Source organism: Penicilliopsis zonata (genome assembly GCF_001890105.1).
Source record: "Penicilliopsis zonata CBS 506.65 unplaced genomic scaffold ASPZOscaffold_4, whole genome shotgun sequence".
Classification (NCBI taxonomy): Eukaryota; Fungi; Ascomycota; class Eurotiomycetes; order Eurotiales; family Aspergillaceae; genus Penicilliopsis; species Penicilliopsis zonata.
Genome location: NW_019208914.1, coordinates 511,981 through 528,489, shown reverse-complemented (window position 1 = coordinate 528,489; position 16,509 = coordinate 511,981). Strand labels below are relative to the sequence as shown.

The following is a 16,509-nucleotide window of genomic DNA, read 5'->3' as shown; positions in this document are numbered from 1 at the left end:
GGATAGTTCTATTCTTACTGGCATTTCGTATTCTGTGACAGTGCCGCGTACTCCGAGCCCCGTTCTTCGTCGCAGCTCCTGAGCTCTCGTAATAGCCCGTACGGTATCCCAATTAATGGCAGACCGTGATGGTGGCAGATAGTTATGCGAGATGTATCCCGTCACCCCCCCAAGACTCGCCGACCAGCCCGTCACATTATTCTGTAATACCCGACGGTTCGAGTCACGTTGCGCACGCCGATGACGATCGATAAGAATAATCGTTACCATGCCAAATCGAGAGACTGTTGGGGGCCAGCTGTCGAACACCCTCAGGGACCGACCAGCTAATAGCGCCTGTTGGCTGCTGCTCGATCGGACGTGTCCAATTTTCCAATCTTTCTCCGCACGGCGTTGCCAGATAGCGTGTCAGCTCATGGTATTCAGTGTTTATGTTTTTGACACTTCATTCACAGTTCCACCTTGACCAGAAACAATGTTATTATCGAGTCAACGCCGTCGAACGCGTCTGTCAGCCCAAATATCCAGGTGAGGTCCAGGCGAGGTCCAGCTTCCGGGTAAACAATCAAGACTCGGTCGTTGTGAGCCTAAAAACCGAGCGACAGCTGCAGCTGCAGGCTAGACTTGGTAATAGAGCATCATTGCATGCTTGATGGATTGCTTCGTACTCCGTATGTACTCCGTAGTAGACACGGTCGAGGTTGTGGTTGTTGGGTTTCCGCAAGCCTCTACTTTCCTAAATGGGCACCGCACGTTCTGCCTGAGGTGTAAATTTATGCCTCAGGCAACAGATGAATTACTGATGCCTTATTTACAGGGCATAAAAAAACTTGTAGTATTACGTCAGCCTCGTAGCTTCACCGCGGAGTCGACGGCAAAACACGAAGCTGCTACGAAGCCTCGAGGTGTGTATACAGAGCATACCGCAACCCTGCCCGCCTTTTTACCGTCCATCACGTCGATCTCCAAAGAGATTTGAACATTTAACGATCCACCATGTTGGGATTGAACACGCTGCGGCCTGTCCTGCGCAGCTCTGCGCCCGCCCTCTCGGCACGCGCCTTCAGCGCCTCCGCGTCGCAGGCGATGGCTCGGATGATACTGACCGGGCGGCTTGCAACCGAGCCGGAGGCGATCCCCTCGTCGACGGGCGTGAATGTCATCAAGTACACGATTGCGTCAACACACGGCCGCTCTGATAACCGGTTCACCAGCTACTTCCGTGTGACCAGCTTCCTGGAGAACGGGCCGCAGAAGGATTTCGTGCTTAGTCTGTCGAAGGGGTGAGTCTGTCATATCCAGTGTTCTATATTTCCGGATTGGAAAGATATTTGTCTATTTCCTCGGCTTTGGGTTGAAGAGCTAATGCGTCGTGTATAGGACCCTTGTGTGTATCGACGCCGATGTTTCCCTGAAGCCATGGGAGGATGCCGAGGGGAGGAGACATTCTTCTCTGAACATCATACAAAGTGAGCAACCAGATGACATACGTTCTTTCATTCCTTTGATCCTGGCTGATCCCTTCTCTTTGCAGAAACCCTTGAGGTTCTAAAGCGACCGAATCCGAATCGCCAAACCGACAACGGAGTCTCCGACCAGTTTGCGGGCGAGGAAATGCCGTGAAAGGGATGGATATGTTGGTGATTTAGTATACATGAAGACAGGTCGCGAGGGCTTTCTTTTTTTTTCCCCTTGCCCACTGTAGTTAACCCAATCTACTTAATCTATAGTGTATCTCTACCTTCTCCCCCTCCGATCCTTTCTTTGCTTAACATAGATAACCGGCTCCCTCTCCAGTCTCGACGAGGCTCGCGGTTCACCGACTGTTTCGTGCCTCCAGAGGATATATTGATCGCTATGTCACTGCCGTCTTCGATCTAGGAGGCCTGGAATTTCCTGTCTTCAACCTTGGCTTTACACACCGCTGTTTCTGAGTATCTTATGCAGGATCCAGAGTATTTATTGGATCATTTGAAACTATTTGGCGTCTTGGAGTTGATTTTTTTTTTCTCAAGAAAAAGTATATTCACGATGAACTATGACCAGCATGGTTATAACCATATCGGCTCGGCAAGGGGTTGGTGTCAATCAGGGAAGACATCAAGTCATTTCGAAATGAAACGCTGTCAGACAAACATCTCACTCTGCTGGCTAATCACCTGCTTTACTCGAATGAACCCTTCGCTACCAGGAGAAGGGATGGAGTCAGTCTCATTGTCAACGGTGCGCGTCTGACTCTCCTCCGCCCAGGCATTAGTCCGGATGGTGCTAGTGGGAGCAGATAGATCCAGGACAGAGGGATTGCGATTCCGAGTGCCCGAAAACAGACGACGGCCAAAGAGACCGCGCAACCACGATCGGCTCTTGACGTTGGTGGCCAAGCTTCTCTTCTCGGTATGCACCGAGCCAGCGCCCAGCGTAGCCATGGAGAAGGAATTGTCAACGTAGGTTCTGTAAAAAGAAAAGAACAAAAACACACTTGTTAGCCTATATCTTATAACAAGGCGCTGACGAATAGAAACGCTCGCGCACTCACCTAGATCCCCCAGTCCATCGCTTATGGAAGAGCAACCTGGCACGACTGCTGATTGAAACCGCCGCGCTGGCGGTCGAGTTGTTTCGCACAGGCGCAGGCCGAGCGTGATTCGGTGAAAGGCTGGGTAGGCAGCGATCGACGCCGAGGTGCATGAGGCATGAGCGGTACAGCCGCGTTGCATCTCTGCCAAACCCGAAGAATACGAAAATCAGGATGCTCGCGATGATGGGGATCCAGCGGTCGAAGAACGCCTGGCCGCCAGTGGGGATCTTGTAGATGGTGTTCCAATCTGAGCTGTGCACCTTGTGCCATGAATACGCGTGCCATGGCAGCGACAGCGTTACGTTATAGTAGAGGATCCAGACGAAGACCGGCAGGATTCCGAGGAGCAAGGTGGCAGCCAGAAAGAAGAGGCGGAGGAACCTCGACTTGTTGTATTTGCTGCTCGAAGCGCTGAGAATATCCCCGAACTGACTCCGGTACTTGTGCAGCCGATAGATGACAACGCCTGCAGACGAACTCACGGTTAGCTGTCATACACACACAGACAAAAGGAAAAACCAAACTGGGCTTTTTACAGCAGTAGTAAGCGGCCCCAAACGAGATGATTGTCGGCCAGGCAAAGGAGAGCGCCAGAGAGACCCAGCTCTCGTCAAAGGAGTTGATGCAGCCAGAGATGGCAAAGAGCATGTATCGGTTCTTCTGATAGACAATCTGAAGAGCCATGGCAAGGACTGGAATCGCCACGCAGAACAATATTTCCGTAACATGCGTCCGCCAGCGCTGTGAACGGCTGGGCACCAGGGTGGCTCGGTCGGTGTCCAGCACCAAGGCCAAGCTGCGGAAGATACAGAGCATGGCACCCGGCACGCCGACGTAGCTGGCGATCATGATCTTGACTTCGAAGTCACAAAGACCCTTACCATCCCACCAGCTCTTGGTGTCATCGTTTGGCCACAGCAGCGCATTCGTGATGTTGAACACGTTGGTCAGCAGGAACCACACTATCAACAAGGTGGCGGGGAAATTGCGGTTCTTCCAGTGCAAAAGGAAAGGAGGGATGCTGATGATGATCGAGAGGAACGAGAGGACAGGAATGATCACCGCGACAGGATAGCGGTATGTGCTCGACGCCATTGTGTCAACCGACAGGTGTCGGACAGCAGCAGATACCGAGGGTATCTGGAGGAGCATACAGGATCAGACGGGTATATCAGTTCACAAGGAACCCCGACGGCCTGGACACAGGTTATTCGATGAAATATGAAAATTAATGAGAGTAGGCTGTGGTCTCCTCAGCCTCTGGACTGGCGAAGATACAATATATGCGATCTGGATACGCAGCTCCCAACATTGAAAGTCAGTTGGACTCCTGGTTCAGAACGAGAGTGAGACTGATCAGAGATACCCCCGGCCTGCTAGTCACCAAAATGGCAGTTTCCCAGACAGTGTGTTGACTGCATCTTCTCAATCAGAGAGGGGGGTGGGGGGGGGGGGGATGGGCCCCCAGTGACGCTGTATAGAGCGCTTTGAAGGAGGTCGTTGCTATTGATTTGATACACCAGCGAGAGTCCAGACTCAAGGCCAATCCCCCGCTTAATAGCAAACGACAATAAGGCTGAATCAAGGTCCAGTGAAGAATGACGCGGAGACTACGGTTGGCTAAACAAGATATCTTCAGTGCTTCACTTTCGGCCTGCCGAACTTACCGGATTCGGGTCTCAATAAGCCCACCCGCCAAACCAGCCGATTGACAATTAATCCAGCAAGGACCGGTAGTTTCAGCCAGTTTCCTACCCAGGTACCCTGTATTGCACAATTACTCCATCCCATTGCTCGGGATCCTGCAGGAGAAGGGTGGATTCGAGGTTTAATCAGTAAAGAAACGGACATGGCAGTCCATCTGGTTACACCTGAAGCAGCATCATACAGTCACAGATCCCAAAATAGGATCCGAGGAGAGGCAAATAGGAGAGGTCAATAGGAGATATTCAGTCAATTGAATCCAAACAGAACCTGCATGTAGACAAAGAGAATCAACATTTGCTTGGTTATTCGATGGTATGCAAAGAGTGCCTTATTGCCTTGTTGCCTTACTGCCTTGGTACCTTGATGTCTTAATCCCTGATTTATGCCTTGTTGCCTTGGTATATTATGCCTCAGGCAGTAAAGCTTACCACAAAATAGAAACTCGGCGTGACCTCCTCTTTTCTTTGTAAGTTTGTCTTTCAGCTGAGGCATTCAGCACACTCAAGCACACGACAATGACTATCAGGAGCGTTTTGCATTCTACTTCAGTGGCTCAACAAGACTATCTGTCCAGTTGTGGATGATCGCAGCTGTTGCAAAACCGGCCTGGGCATCCCTGCATGTCGTCATACGCCTTTCTCCGCATTTCCTGCTGCGAACCGCCCAACTCCTCCCTTGGAACCACCCCTCCGGGTTTCGGCTGCTTGACACGAACCGAGATGCGGCTCGCTTATGGTAATGCCTGTGTGATCCCTGCTGTTAACTCTTGGATGCGTTGGTGGTTGTAGGAATGGATTGAGATCGGCCATTGCTAACTCGTACACAACCACTGCTAGATCGGCTGTGATGGCAGAGCAGTCTCGACAACCCACAGCGTCATCGTCAGGATCCTTGGGATCTGGCAGCTCTGCCGCTCTATCTAGCTCGATGAACAATCTGCGACATCGTGGCCTGCCTCGTGCGGGAATGGTCGCAGACAGCCCGACGGGTATACCGAGACAGCGCCGCAACTCAACCCTGTCGGATTCGGTATCCGAGGCACGCAATTCCATCCGGTCGTCCACGGATGACTTGTTCTTTCCACGAGTTACCAGACAGGCGGATACGCATGTCCCAGATGAGGAATCGCATTGGCATTCGGCGCCCCTGGCCATGGCGCTGTTGCCCGCCATCGCGGGTCTCTTCTTCCAGAATGGCAGTGCGGTCATCACCGACGTGACCTTGTTAGCCTTGGCGGCAATTTTCTTAAACTGGTCCGTCCGGCTGCCATGGTATGTGGGAAGAAAATTGAACCCCGGTAGCGTTGTCGCCGGCTAATCTTAGCATTTCAGGGACTGGTATCGTTCGGCCCAAGCTATACGCGTGCAGGATAGCAAGGCCGCTTACGATGTACTGGAGGAGGAAGGCGAAGATGACCAAGATGACCATAACGACTCATCAAACATAAGCCAAGAGCCTAAAACCAAAGAATCCAGACAATGTCGAGAAATGTCGGCTGCAGCAGTGGCCGCTACGCGGGAGCTACAGACCCATGAACTGGTCGCTCTAGCCTCGTGCTTTGTCTTCCCAATGATCGGGACCTGGGTCCTGCATACTATCCGGTCGAAGCTTTCCAGGCCATCGGAAGGCCTGGTGTCAAACTACAACCTGACCATCTTCCTGTTGGCCTCGGAGATCCGGCCGTTTTCACACCTGCTGAAAATGGTCCAAGCGCGGACGCTCTATCTCCAGAAAGTCGTGGCCTCTGCCCCGTCCGAAGAGGACAAGCTAGACGCGAGCAAGATTCCAGACCTCGCCCGACGACTCGAGGAGCTCGAGGCCCATGTGGCAGAGGCTGCGGCCGCGCGGCTCTCGCAGGACCAGGAACACGAACCTGCGCCCCCCCTCCCATCAATTATCTCGCAAGCGACCTCAGAAGTCCGCAAGGGCCTCCAGCCGGAAATCGACGCCCTGAACCGCGCAGTGAGGCGCTACGAGAAACGCACCGCGCTGACATCCTTCCAGACAGACAGCCGCTTCCAGCGGCTCGAAGCGCAGGTCCAGGACGCGCTCGCCCTGGCAGCGTCCGCGCAGCGGTCAAACCTCCGCCAGCGGCACAGCTACACGTTCAAACTCCTCGACTCGCTGTGCGCCGTCGTCGTCCTCCCCGCGCAGCTGTTTCTTCTCCTCGCCGGCCTCCCTGCCCGCACGGCCTCCTGGTGTCTCGGTCTGTTTCCCTCGCTGTTCCGGAGGACAAAAGTGACCAGGTCATCGTCAAAAAGTAAAGACAGAGTCGTACGAAAGCAGTCCCGTCTCAACTAGATTTGAAGAAGGGCCATTCTATACATAAATCTCGGTTATATAGTTGTGTCTACTTTTTGGGGTTTGATGTACAGTTTAGTTTCGGCATAGTCAGCGATATTAATGCAAATCAATGAATTCAATGTTGTATAAACAAACTAGAAACACTGTTCAATGGTACAAGCTATCTAGAACAGATGCAATACATAAATACATAAATGAGGTCATCTAGTTCCCCCCCGAAGGCCCCTGCGAGTCAACACCGACGGTTTTCAAGAACGGCTCGATGATGCTTCGCTTCCGCTCGTCTAGCGCACGGCGGTCCTTCTCCTTGCTCGGCACAGGAACATCGGAGGAAATCAGCATACCGGCGAAAAGAGAACCAAAGGCTAGCTCGATCGCTTGACGGCGGAGCATCACGGGGTTCTCATTCTCGCTTGATGCTGCTGCTATGGCCGCAGGGGTGGATGTAGATGAATCAGCCGAAGAAGAAGAGGAAGAGGACTGTACAGCCTGTGATTTACGACGGAAGCTCCCGCCGACGATGAAGGCGGCGGTGGAGGCTGGGGTGGGAAAAGAGACGCGTCTATCGGAAGACGAGGAGGAGGAGGAGGTGGTGGTGGTGGTGGGTGTCGATGATAAGGAGGAGGATGGCTGGTGGGTGGTTGTGGCGTTGTATGAAGAGGATGAGCGCAGCGCAGCAGGGGCGACAGGGGCGATCTCGTTGGCGATACGGGCGAGCATGAAGGTGACGAAGGTGAAGGAGACGCTGTGGGCAGGCGAGTAGGCCAGGTTCTCAAGCACCCAGGCCTGCGACTCCTCCCAGGAACGTGGGGGTGTTTTACTCTTCTCCCGGTCGATGATCTGTCGATCCATCTCTTGCCAGACGGAAGCTGTGACAACCCCGTCGCTCAGCGAGGGTAGGAAGGCTTCGAGGGTTTCGCAAAGGATCTCCAACCGGTGCAGCGAGGGGACTTCGGGAGGGAAGACTGCCGTCACGGATTTGTTCGTGTCGAGTGCGTTCCGGACGGCTGCCAGCAGCGGAGCGCGTTCGTTTTCATTCCGCAGCGTCCACGTTTCGGGCTTGAAGGGCCAACCGGTCCCATACGGCTCCATCATCCACGGAGGCACCTCATCGATGTCGGCCGCACTGCCGCCGCCCCCCTTGATCATGTCCCATTCGGCCACCGCGCGCTCGGTCATCTCAGAAATGGCCTCGGTCAGGCGGAACAACTCGCGCGGCGCTGACAGCCGAGACGCTTCTGGGCCCTCTTCCCCGGAAAGGGGATCCTTCCCGTCAGTGGTGGCAGCGGTGATGGTAGCCACCAGGCTGCGCGCGCCAGCCTCAGGGATACGGGTGAGTTCGTCCAGACTGCGACCAAAGCAGGTGGGCAGCCATTGCCCGTGTAAGGGGATGAAATGGTCCCGACCACGCGTCACCCGGAGCACCAGGATCTCTTCCAGCTTCAGCCGCCCGGAGTTTAGCAGCCGGACATGATTCATGTCCCGAATACAGGCGGTCACCTCCACGTTGGCCACCTCGCCGGGGAGCAGAGTATGTTCGTCGGCTGGCCCGCCGTGCTTCTCGTGTTTGCCGGGACTATCGTCGCCATGGGCTCGTTCAACCCTGGTGGTCAGCCATGAGGGAGAAGAGAGAGCCGAGTCCTTTGTCGAATCTTTCTCTTTCTTCGTCGACTCTTCGTCAACGGTTGTCGGCCGCTCGGCAAAGCTAAAGGTCGCAGGGACGCTACCCGTGTTAGCCACCGTCATGGACCGGGTGATGGGAACAGCAAATGGCACATCGCCCAGGTCAATCTCGTCCAGGCTGCCCCGTCGTTTTCTTCCGCCCTCCCGGGCTGCCTTGACCTCGTGGCTCGGCACATCGATCACGAGCGTCAAGGCTGGTCTGGCTTCGTTTTCAGCCTTGTCCAACTCCCGGACTACCTCTTCATGAACCTTGGCCTTGAGATCCGGCACCACGGCGTCGAAGGTCAGGGTAAATTCAGCGTTGATGGGCTTGTGGTCCGATGAGAGGATGCCCTGGTGAGAGACGTAGTATTCCAAACGGATCGATTCGTTGGCGGGTGCGGTTTGACTGCCGCTGTCTTCCTGGTCTCCCATGCCATCACCGTCCGCACTAGGATCGTAGTCACTAATGCTATCCGCACCGTCGGTGGCAGGATCATATTCAAACAGGACATTGTCATCAGCCGCCGCCTTGTCCAACCCACGCGCCTTCATCTCCTCGTCGCGTTTATTTGCTTCGGCGCTCTCTCTCATACGTCGTTCGTAATCCAGCCGGTCCTGGTGGGTGCGATATAGGATCCGATCGCACCAGCTGGGGCCGCGGTGCTTTTCGCTGGAATCGAAGATGGCCACGCTGCCGACATCGTACTTGTAGGTCGGTAGGAACCTGATTTCACCCTCGCGCCAACCTTCGTGGAACGCTTTGCCATGCTTCTGTTGGATGCGCAGCTGGTCGTGCGGGAGCAAGGATGAGATCGTCGTCTGCAGAGACGCCGGATCATTATGGGGTTCAATTTCATGGTCCGAGACCGGATCTGGGATGCCGTCCAGGTCGGACGATGACAAGCGGCCATTCTCCTTCTGTTTCTTCTGCACGACGGCGTGAGGGGTGTCCGCAGTTTCCTCCTGGTCGTCCGTCTTGGGGACAGGTTCGCAGGTGCGGTCGTACTCGTTTTCCGCATGCCGGGCCAGGACACGTCGGACATCGTCGCCGGGAATATCCTCCAGGCGATAGTTTAGATCGCCGAACCAGAAACCAAAGTCCTCGTCGCCGATGAGATCGCAGGCGGTCTCCATCAGATCACGCTCCGGGCTGATGCGCTCGAATTTGGTGCGGCTGACGATCTGCCCGGCATCCCAGTTCCTCCGCTCCAAGCTGGTCTTGTCGGATCCCGCGGCCAGGTGGGAATTGATGAAGATCAATCCCGTGGTTTCTCCGAGGACCATTCGCGTGGCCGTCGCACCCTTGTTACCCATATAGCCCAACAGCCCTGTCCCGACGGATGTGCTGCTGACGGACGTGATGTCCGGTACCACCGAGGGGGCAGCGTAAATCAGCAGCAACAGACCGACCAGCTGCGCCTCTGCCACCAATTGATAGCCCAGCGGCAGAGCCTCCTGAACCGCCGCCTTCCACCTGCCCGACGGGGCCGGGTCGACGTAGGGCCTCAACGCCTCTGCCGGCGACGAAACGTCCACAATCTCCTGCAGCCCGAGAACGTACAGGTCGATCTGGGGACGGCGGTCGGAGCTTCCTTCGGACTGAACGCTATCCTGTTGTCTTCCTCTCCCTTCTTCTTCTCTTTCTCCTTCTCCTCCTCCAGGTATTATCGTAGCCCTCCGCCCGGAAATATCCTTTAGGCCCGATAAGCGTCTGCTTATCCCCTCGCCCTCGACGAACCACTTGCCGACATCTCTCTCCGTGCCAGAGATGGCCGCTACGTTCCAGGTGCCGACCTTGACGCGAATGGACCTTTGGCGAATAAACTCGGCCTTCCTCGCCTTGACGGCACCAAAGAGCGACGAAAGGTCCGTGACGGAGCTCCTTCGCCGTCTTTCTTCCCCGGCCGAGGAGCCGTCACCAGACTCAACCATGATAGATAATAATATATATAGCAATTTATGTCTCTCTCTCTCTCTCTCTCTCTCTCTCCCGAAATAATCCGTCAGATTGTAGAATCAACTTGTCGAACAGATCAACCAGGCGACCGAGGCACGTGAATCAAGAGCAGAGCAGTCATCACGACTCGTCGCGCTCAGACGCCCAGACGATGTACCTGCATCACGCGATGCAGCTGGCCAGACGCGGGGGGAGAAGGATGAGGGGTTTCGTTCGACTGGATTCAGATCCCAGCCTCAGTGAGGGGCAAAAGGCTGACGGCAACCTCCGGAAGGCGACGGCGACTGACGGCGACTGACGGTGACGACAGCTGGGAAGGGGAGCGGTTGGGGCGATCTTGGAAGCCAGTCGGTGCACCAGAGGGAGAGATGTAGACTGTGTTTGATTGACTGTAGAGGGGTTCAACAGCAATGAGGTGGTTGATCGTTCCTTTGAGTTGATGAGGAGCTGAAGTGGAGGTAGCAGTGGGTCAGAGCTTCAGTCGAGCTTCAGTCAGAGCTTCAATCCTACACTATCCAACTATCTGAGAACTATCTAATAAAAGTCGTTAATATCACTAGACTAATACTCTATACCACTGACAGTTCTTTGGCTGTCTCTGTTCTATTGTCTTTGTTTGGCTTTTGGCTGTTATCTTTTTCTCCTCTCAATGACGTCCCGCAAACCACGACGACGAAACCAACAGCAGATCCAACCGTCCGACTACGAATCCGACACGATTAGTTACAATTACCTCTCCGATAGCAAACCGCCCGCCGAGTTCGTGATGGCCTCGCCGCCACAGCGGTCGAACGAAGAGCTGAACCTCGCCGTGCTGCGCCGCCACAACCCGGCGATCACAAGCATCCTCTCGCTGGCGCCCTACGCGGTCGTGTACCTGTTCAGTCCGACCACGCGGCAGTGGGAGAAGAACGGGGTGGAAGGAAGCATGTTTGTGTGTGCGTTGACGCAGGGGAGCCAAGGGGAAGAGCGGTATTGCGTCTTTGTGCTCAACCGGCGGGGGTTGAATAATTTCGACACCCAACTGACAGAGGGGGACAACGTGGAGGTGACGGAGGAATACGTGATTCTCAAAGTGGACAAAACCAACGAATATGATCATACTACTGCTTCTGCTGCTGCTACGGACGGAGATGTGCAGATTTACGGCCTCTGGATCTACTCCGAACCACCCCCGAACTCGACGGCAGAGACACGTACCCTCAATGCCCAGGTGATCCGCGAATGTGCCGTGCATGCAGGCGAGAGCCGCAAGCTGGCCCGCGAGCGACTCGAGGCCCTGCGCCAGAATGGCCTACACGTTGCCGCCGCGGCGGCCTCCACGGCTCCAACGGACGAGGTGGCGGCCGAGCAGGCAGTGCCGATGGGGCGGCAGATTTCTTTGAAGGATCTGTTCGGGCAGCAGAGGGCGCAGGATGACGAGTGGAGTGTCAAGGCGCATCATATCCAGCCTCAACAGCACCAGCACCACCAGCACCAACAGTACCAGCAACCGTATCAACAACCTCAACCTCAGCCTCAATTCCAAGGCGATGTGCTAGGGGATCTCTTCCGCAAAGCCGGGCTCGCATATCAAGAACGTCTATAGTCTATTGTCTATTCTAGTTTATCATGAGTAATGATGTCTCTGACCATCTTCGCAACCTTGTTCGCCATAACCTCATTATTCCCTAATACTTAGCTTGTATAGAAAGGAAGAAAGAAAGAAAGAAGAAAAAGACCTACTGATGCAAAAGGCATGAGGCAATCCCTCCTCACAAACCACCATGGTCGGTCCATCATCATGCCGTCCTCGCGACTGCATGATCTTCTCCCTCGTCTCCTCGGCAACCCAATGGTCATCGCGACCAAAGTAAAAGAACAGTTCGATCGGTCCTTGAATGCCCCAGATCTCATCCGTCCATTTATCTGTCGTGATGGTCTTCATCTCGTCGGCGGCCATGTACCTATATTAAATTAGATATAGAAAGAATATTTCTTGCAGGATAAGATGGGAATACAAAGCCTGTTCGACTCCCTGTCTGCTCCGTAGAAAAGACAGGGTGGTCTGGAGTGCCGGCTCGGGCATCCCCGTCACTCTCTGGACAGTCCAGCGTAGGAGAGGAGCTGGAAGGAGAGAAGTGAGGACTCGAGAGAGGAAGTTGGCGAGAGATGGGAGTTTAGGGATGAAAAGGAGGGACTTGATTCTCATCAGCTTATCGACTTTCTGTAATATCGTTTTTTTTTATAAGATTGCAACTTACTGTTAACTTTCTTCCTGACGGAGAGTCTGCGATTTCCATCACGGTAGGGAAGAGCATCGTCCCACCGATGATTTCAAAGGAGATATCATTATTATTCTTCTCGGCGGTATTCTTCTCATGGTGTCTGCGTATGATTTCCATCGCGATATATGATCCGACAGAGTGTCCGATCAGAATCACCTTTGTCTTCTTCGCCCCGCGGGAGGCGATGAATTTCTCAAGACACCCTTCAACATATCCGATCTGCTCCTCCAGACTGTAGAGACGGGTTCTCTCTATGAACCCCCCCAGGGAACAGCCGTAAATGCTGCATGCGTCCTGGAGCTGTGAAGACAGCAGCGAAAGGAAGAGGTGGTAGTACTCTACCAGACCGGGGTTGCCGGGGATAAAGAAGACGGATGTATCTGTGGTTGAGTTGGAGAAGAAGACTTCTGATGATATTGTTGGTTTCATTGCGATAATCGCTGTAGTCAATAGAATAGAGGTAGAGGTAGTTGGTAGTCCTTAGTTGGTACTCGGTAGTTGGTAGATAGTTGGTAGTCGGTACGTACCTAGGTAGTTATCTAAATATCTCCACGTCAATCACCTTATCTACACCTTGGTAAAACTACGTCTCTACCACTCATTACAGCATCATAGGCTACTAGGTATCTTACATTCATCAGTCATGATATACACTGACTCCAACCAACCGGGCGTATCCCACAAGTCAAAGACGAAAACACCGGCTCCTGCAATGGTATCAAAAGCGGAGTCCCACAATGCCCAACTAATCACAGGGAAATTATACCATCCGACAGATGGTATCTATCGAATAAAAAACACAGGCCGCAACTTTGAAGAACCAGCATACGAAGATGGAAAAAAAAAATCTTGCTTTGGCTACCCCCCATCCCCCGTCTGGTTCTCCTTGGTGCTGTCCGGCTCCGTCTCCAGGGACGCCGTCTTGATTGCCGCAGACCCGAGATTGATTGCGATGCGTTTCGGGGGCACGCTCGTCCTGCTTGACGTCGTCGTCGTCGTCGTCGTCGTGGATGCCTTCTCCGACACGTTAATAGGCCCGATCGACAGGCTCTTCCGTCGCCGCATGAATCCCGAGCTCGTCGTGCTGCTTCCGTGGCTGCTCGTCGAGCTGCGTCGTTTCGGAACGGACGTTAACTTGATCAGCTCGTCCTCGTCTTCCTCCTCGCGCCTTCGCTTTTCAGAAAGTCTTTCGGGAGGCGTTTGTGCAGTCGTGGTCTCGCTCGGGTCGGATTCCGGTGCTCCCGATTTCTCGGCTGGTTCGGCCTCTTTCACGTCCATCGAATCCTCCACCTCCTCGTCATCATCGTCGGGATAATCCACCAGGGGTTTCACCACGGGTGATGCAGAGCCGTTGGGCGTCGGGGAAGCTGCAATTGGAGGAGCAGCAGCAGCGGTAGTGTTCGGCCCCCACTGCGTCTGAAAATTAGACTCATTGCCGTGTTGCTCACTGAGGTATTCTACAACAAGACCTACCTCATCCTCGTCATCTGACGTGTTGAAGTATTCCTCCTCAGCGGCGTCCATCTCCTTGGCACCCTGCCAGCGCTGGCCGCCGTTTGGCTGGGCCCGGCCCGCCGCGACGGGGGTCCCTTCTTCTTGCGATGAGAAGAGTGCCGAGTCGCCCTCGGCGGTGGCTCCGTAGCCCTGCATCTGGTCGTACCGTAGGATCAGGTTCTGGAAGGTCTCCACGTAGTGAATGGCTAGCAGCTTCTCGCGGTATTTCTCGACCACGTGCAGAATAAATGGTTTGATGTTCTCTCGCTTGATGAACTCGAACAGTTCCAGACAGGCCGAGTTCAGCAGGTTGTCGCGCGGCATGGTCTCGTGCACAATGTCAAGGATCAAGCCGAACGTGTTGTTGTGGGTCATTAGCGCTTGGTAGAAGGTATCTTGGAGACTGATTAGAGTACGGAAGAACTTGAGGGCTGTGAGTTTGAGGTGCTTCTGCGGTACCCGCAGGAGCTGTGCAACACGAGGCGCTAAAGACTCGCTGTGAATGAAGTTTCGACTCCGGAACAGATGTTGCCGGACGAAGAACGTTAAAATATCGACCAGAAGGGCGTACAGGGAAACTTCCTGGAACGTGAGGTCATGAACTAGAGCCGTTAGCCGTAGGTGAGCAAAGGTAGAGAGAGATTTGGAACATACGAGAAGATCGACCTTCCAGTCGTTTGAGCGGCTGGAACAATCGCTTGGCTGACTCGTCGAAATGATTCTGCACAAAGGCATCGGAGAGCAGGTTGGATGGGCGCAGCTTGGCAAAGTACTCGACGCCAGCACGGCCCATGGTGTCCTGCAGCGGGATCTGCGGGTCGAGTAGGATCTTGATGGCATCGGCCAGCTGGTTCTTGACGCCTAGGTCCGTCTCCATGTGCAGCAGATCGATCAGAGTGTCGGTCAGCGGGGTCTTTTTCTCGTTGACGGCCTTGAGCATGTACCCGCGCATCATGACGGGATCATGGTCAAGCAGGGCGACCAGGATGTCGATGCCGGTGGTGCGCATGGCCGGACTAGGGTGTTTGACGGCGAAGGCGATGACAGCGAACAGGCCATGGCTGATGAAGTTGGCGAACAAGGTGGCGCGGGCACCCGGTTGCAGGTTCTTGGCGATGGCGGCGCATTGGTGGAGGAACTGGACGGCGTCGTCCTTGCGTCTGGTGTCCGGGTTCCGGGGGTCAAAGACGGCGAAGAGCTCCTTGAGGAAGGGGGCGTTGGACTGGATGTGGTTGACGATCTCGACCTGGTTGAAGAAGATGAGGGAGTTGAGGACGGAGAAGGTGGGGTCGTCGAGGATGCGGGCCAGCACGACATCCTTGAGGTATTGGAGGCGCCAGGTACAGCGGATCTTGCGGCGGATGGCCGGGTCCTTGATGGGGACGACCTCCTTGTAGCGCGACTGGTCGGCGAGATACTGGCGGTGGTTCGCCTTGTGCGTGGGGAAGTCCGGGTCGTATTCCAGGGCGCCGACGACACCGAGAATGATAGGGTCGGTCACGACGCTCTCGATGATGGTGTTGTCGTTGAGGAGGATCAGGGATTTCATGATGTTGCACAGCCGATGCAAGTCTTCGAGACTTTCCAGGTCCTCCGCCATGGTGACCAAGGGGATCAGCTTCGCAATGTACTCGTCCTTGATCACGTATTTTGACAGAGCATCCCGACCGGTCTGAGACACGCTCGCCGCTCTCATGACCTGCTCAATTTCGGGGAGGTTTCCAAGTTCGGGCGACGGTAACATGATCTGCTGGTAGCTCTCGAGGTCGTCCGACAGGGCGTCATCTAGATAGTCAGTAGAGCGGAAAAAAACAACTAAAACAAAAAAAGAGAAAATCCCTCACCTGCAGCCGCCATGCTCAGCAGATGATGCTGCACATGATTCACGAAATCCCTACCGCTGTCAATTGCTGGTCGACCGTCCTATCTATCTTGAGAGTAGCCCACCAGATGACGGCGCAACCCTCCGCCTCCTGAAAACTCAGCGCCATATCCGTACCATTCGGTTCAGTCCAGACGATTAACGTCTCTGCCCTTGATCAGTATCTCCCGGCGGCCCGAAAGGGGAAGGGGAAGAGAGCGGACCTTGTTGTTTCTGATAGCCATCGTCCTTGGTGATCTTGGTCTCGAGCAAGACGCGGTTGGGTTCATCTTCAGATTCAACGAAGATCCGGGGCTCATCCTATCGAAAAGATATATATCAATGTGGTCAGCGAAATTTGTGACAGAGCGTGACGTGTTAATATATATATGTATATATATATATATATATATATATATATATATATATTATAAACATATATATTATATGATTGTGTGTTGTTCGGGATCTTTTTCTCGTGCAGACACGCGACCGTGGCACGGTCGCACTGGAAGAGAGAGAGGCCCAGCGCGCAAACACCGACGACTTACCTCGATAATCTGGCCAGTACAGAAGCCAGTGCCTCGATCGAACCAGTCGTTATTCCGCAGCTCGTATACTTTCACCCGCTTGCGATCACTGGGCGGCGGCACCGCCAGCGCCATGGTCTGTTTCC

The 16,509-nt window shown here is 54.3% G+C and overlaps 7 protein-coding genes across 7 annotated transcripts; 3 read left to right on the top strand and 4 right to left on the bottom strand.

Moving 5' to 3' along the window:
• The first annotated feature begins 907 nt into the window (after positions 1-907).
• ASPZODRAFT_130225 (hypothetical protein) lies at positions 908-1,988 on the top strand. Its single transcript, XM_022722454.1, has 3 exons — positions 908-1,283; positions 1,381-1,469; positions 1,535-1,988. Exons 1-3 carry the CDS (start codon positions 997-999, stop codon positions 1,621-1,623), a joined length of 465 nt encoding a protein of 154 aa, XP_022582772.1. The 5' UTR covers positions 908-996; the 3' UTR covers positions 1,624-1,988.
• A 138-nt stretch (positions 1,989-2,126) lies between these two features.
• On the bottom strand, positions 2,127-3,673 carry ASPZODRAFT_61636 (hypothetical protein; the record flags this gene model as incomplete). The annotated part of the gene is made up of 3 exons (XM_022729001.1): positions 2,127-2,451; positions 2,537-3,044; positions 3,115-3,673. The coding sequence occupies 3 exons, from the start codon at positions 3,671-3,673 to the stop codon at positions 2,127-2,129; spliced, it is 1,392 nt and encodes a 463-aa protein (XP_022582771.1).
• A 1,548-nt stretch (positions 3,674-5,221) lies between these two features.
• Positions 5,222-6,433, top strand: ASPZODRAFT_32106 (hypothetical protein; the record flags this gene model as incomplete). The annotated part of the gene is made up of 2 exons (XM_022728233.1): positions 5,222-5,556; positions 5,617-6,433. Coding segments are annotated over 2 exons (1,152 nt in total), but the record flags the coding sequence as incomplete, so codon positions are not given.
• A 360-nt stretch (positions 6,434-6,793) lies between these two features.
• ASPZODRAFT_150531 (hypothetical protein) lies at positions 6,794-10,186 on the bottom strand (the record flags this gene model as incomplete). The annotated part of the gene is made up of 3 exons (XM_022725634.1): positions 6,794-6,997; positions 7,025-8,230; positions 8,273-10,186. 3 exons carry the CDS (start codon positions 10,184-10,186, stop codon positions 6,794-6,796), a joined length of 3,324 nt encoding a protein of 1,107 aa, XP_022582769.1.
• A 674-nt stretch (positions 10,187-10,860) lies between these two features.
• On the top strand, positions 10,861-11,799 carry ASPZODRAFT_150530 (hypothetical protein; the record flags this gene model as incomplete). Its single annotated transcript, XM_022725633.1, has 1 exon — positions 10,861-11,799. The coding sequence occupies one exon, from the start codon at positions 10,861-10,863 to the stop codon at positions 11,797-11,799; it is 939 nt and encodes a 312-aa protein (XP_022582768.1).
• A 6-nt stretch (positions 11,800-11,805) lies between these two features.
• ASPZODRAFT_130216 (hypothetical protein) lies at positions 11,806-12,973 on the bottom strand. The gene is made up of 3 exons (XM_022722453.1): positions 12,455-12,973; positions 12,212-12,390; positions 11,806-12,157 (listed from the first exon to the last, which is right to left on the bottom strand). Exons 1-3 carry the CDS (start codon positions 12,905-12,907, stop codon positions 11,875-11,877), a joined length of 915 nt encoding a protein of 304 aa, XP_022582767.1. The 5' UTR covers positions 12,908-12,973; the 3' UTR covers positions 11,806-11,874.
• Positions 12,974-13,336: 363 nt separating this feature from the next.
• ASPZODRAFT_62311 (hypothetical protein) lies at positions 13,337-16,498 on the bottom strand (the record flags this gene model as incomplete). The annotated part of the gene is made up of 6 exons (XM_022729070.1): positions 13,337-14,574; positions 14,627-15,757; positions 15,817-15,866; positions 15,920-16,001; positions 16,058-16,154; positions 16,385-16,498. The coding sequence occupies 6 exons, from the start codon at positions 16,496-16,498 to the stop codon at positions 13,337-13,339; spliced, it is 2,712 nt and encodes a 903-aa protein (XP_022582766.1).
• Between the last annotated feature and the right edge of the window lie 11 nt (positions 16,499-16,509).

Bases quoted from the DNA above. Each gene is read 5' to 3' on its own strand.
- ASPZODRAFT_130225 (XM_022722454.1), top strand. From the start codon at position 997: ATGTTGGGATTGAACACGCTGCGGCCTGTCCTGCGCAGCTCTGCGCCC. The intron at 1,284-1,380 runs GTGAGTCTGTCA...CGTCGTGTATAG, and splicing joins GTGCTTAGTCTGTCGAAGGG to GACCCTTGTGTGTATCGACG. The intron at 1,470-1,534 runs GTGAGCAACCAG...TTCTCTTTGCAG, and splicing joins TTCTCTGAACATCATACAAA to AAACCCTTGAGGTTCTAAAG.
- ASPZODRAFT_130216 (XM_022722453.1), bottom strand. From the start codon at position 12,907: ATGAAACCAACAATATCATCAGAAGTCTTCTTCTCCAACTCAACCACA. The intron at 12,391-12,454 runs GTAAGTTGCAAT...ATGAGAATCAAG, and splicing joins CGTCAGGAAGAAAGTTAACA to TCCCTCCTTTTCATCCCTAA. The intron at 12,158-12,211 runs GTATTCCCATCT...AATTTAATATAG, and splicing joins CAGGGAGTCGAACAGGCTTT to GTACATGGCCGCCGACGAGA.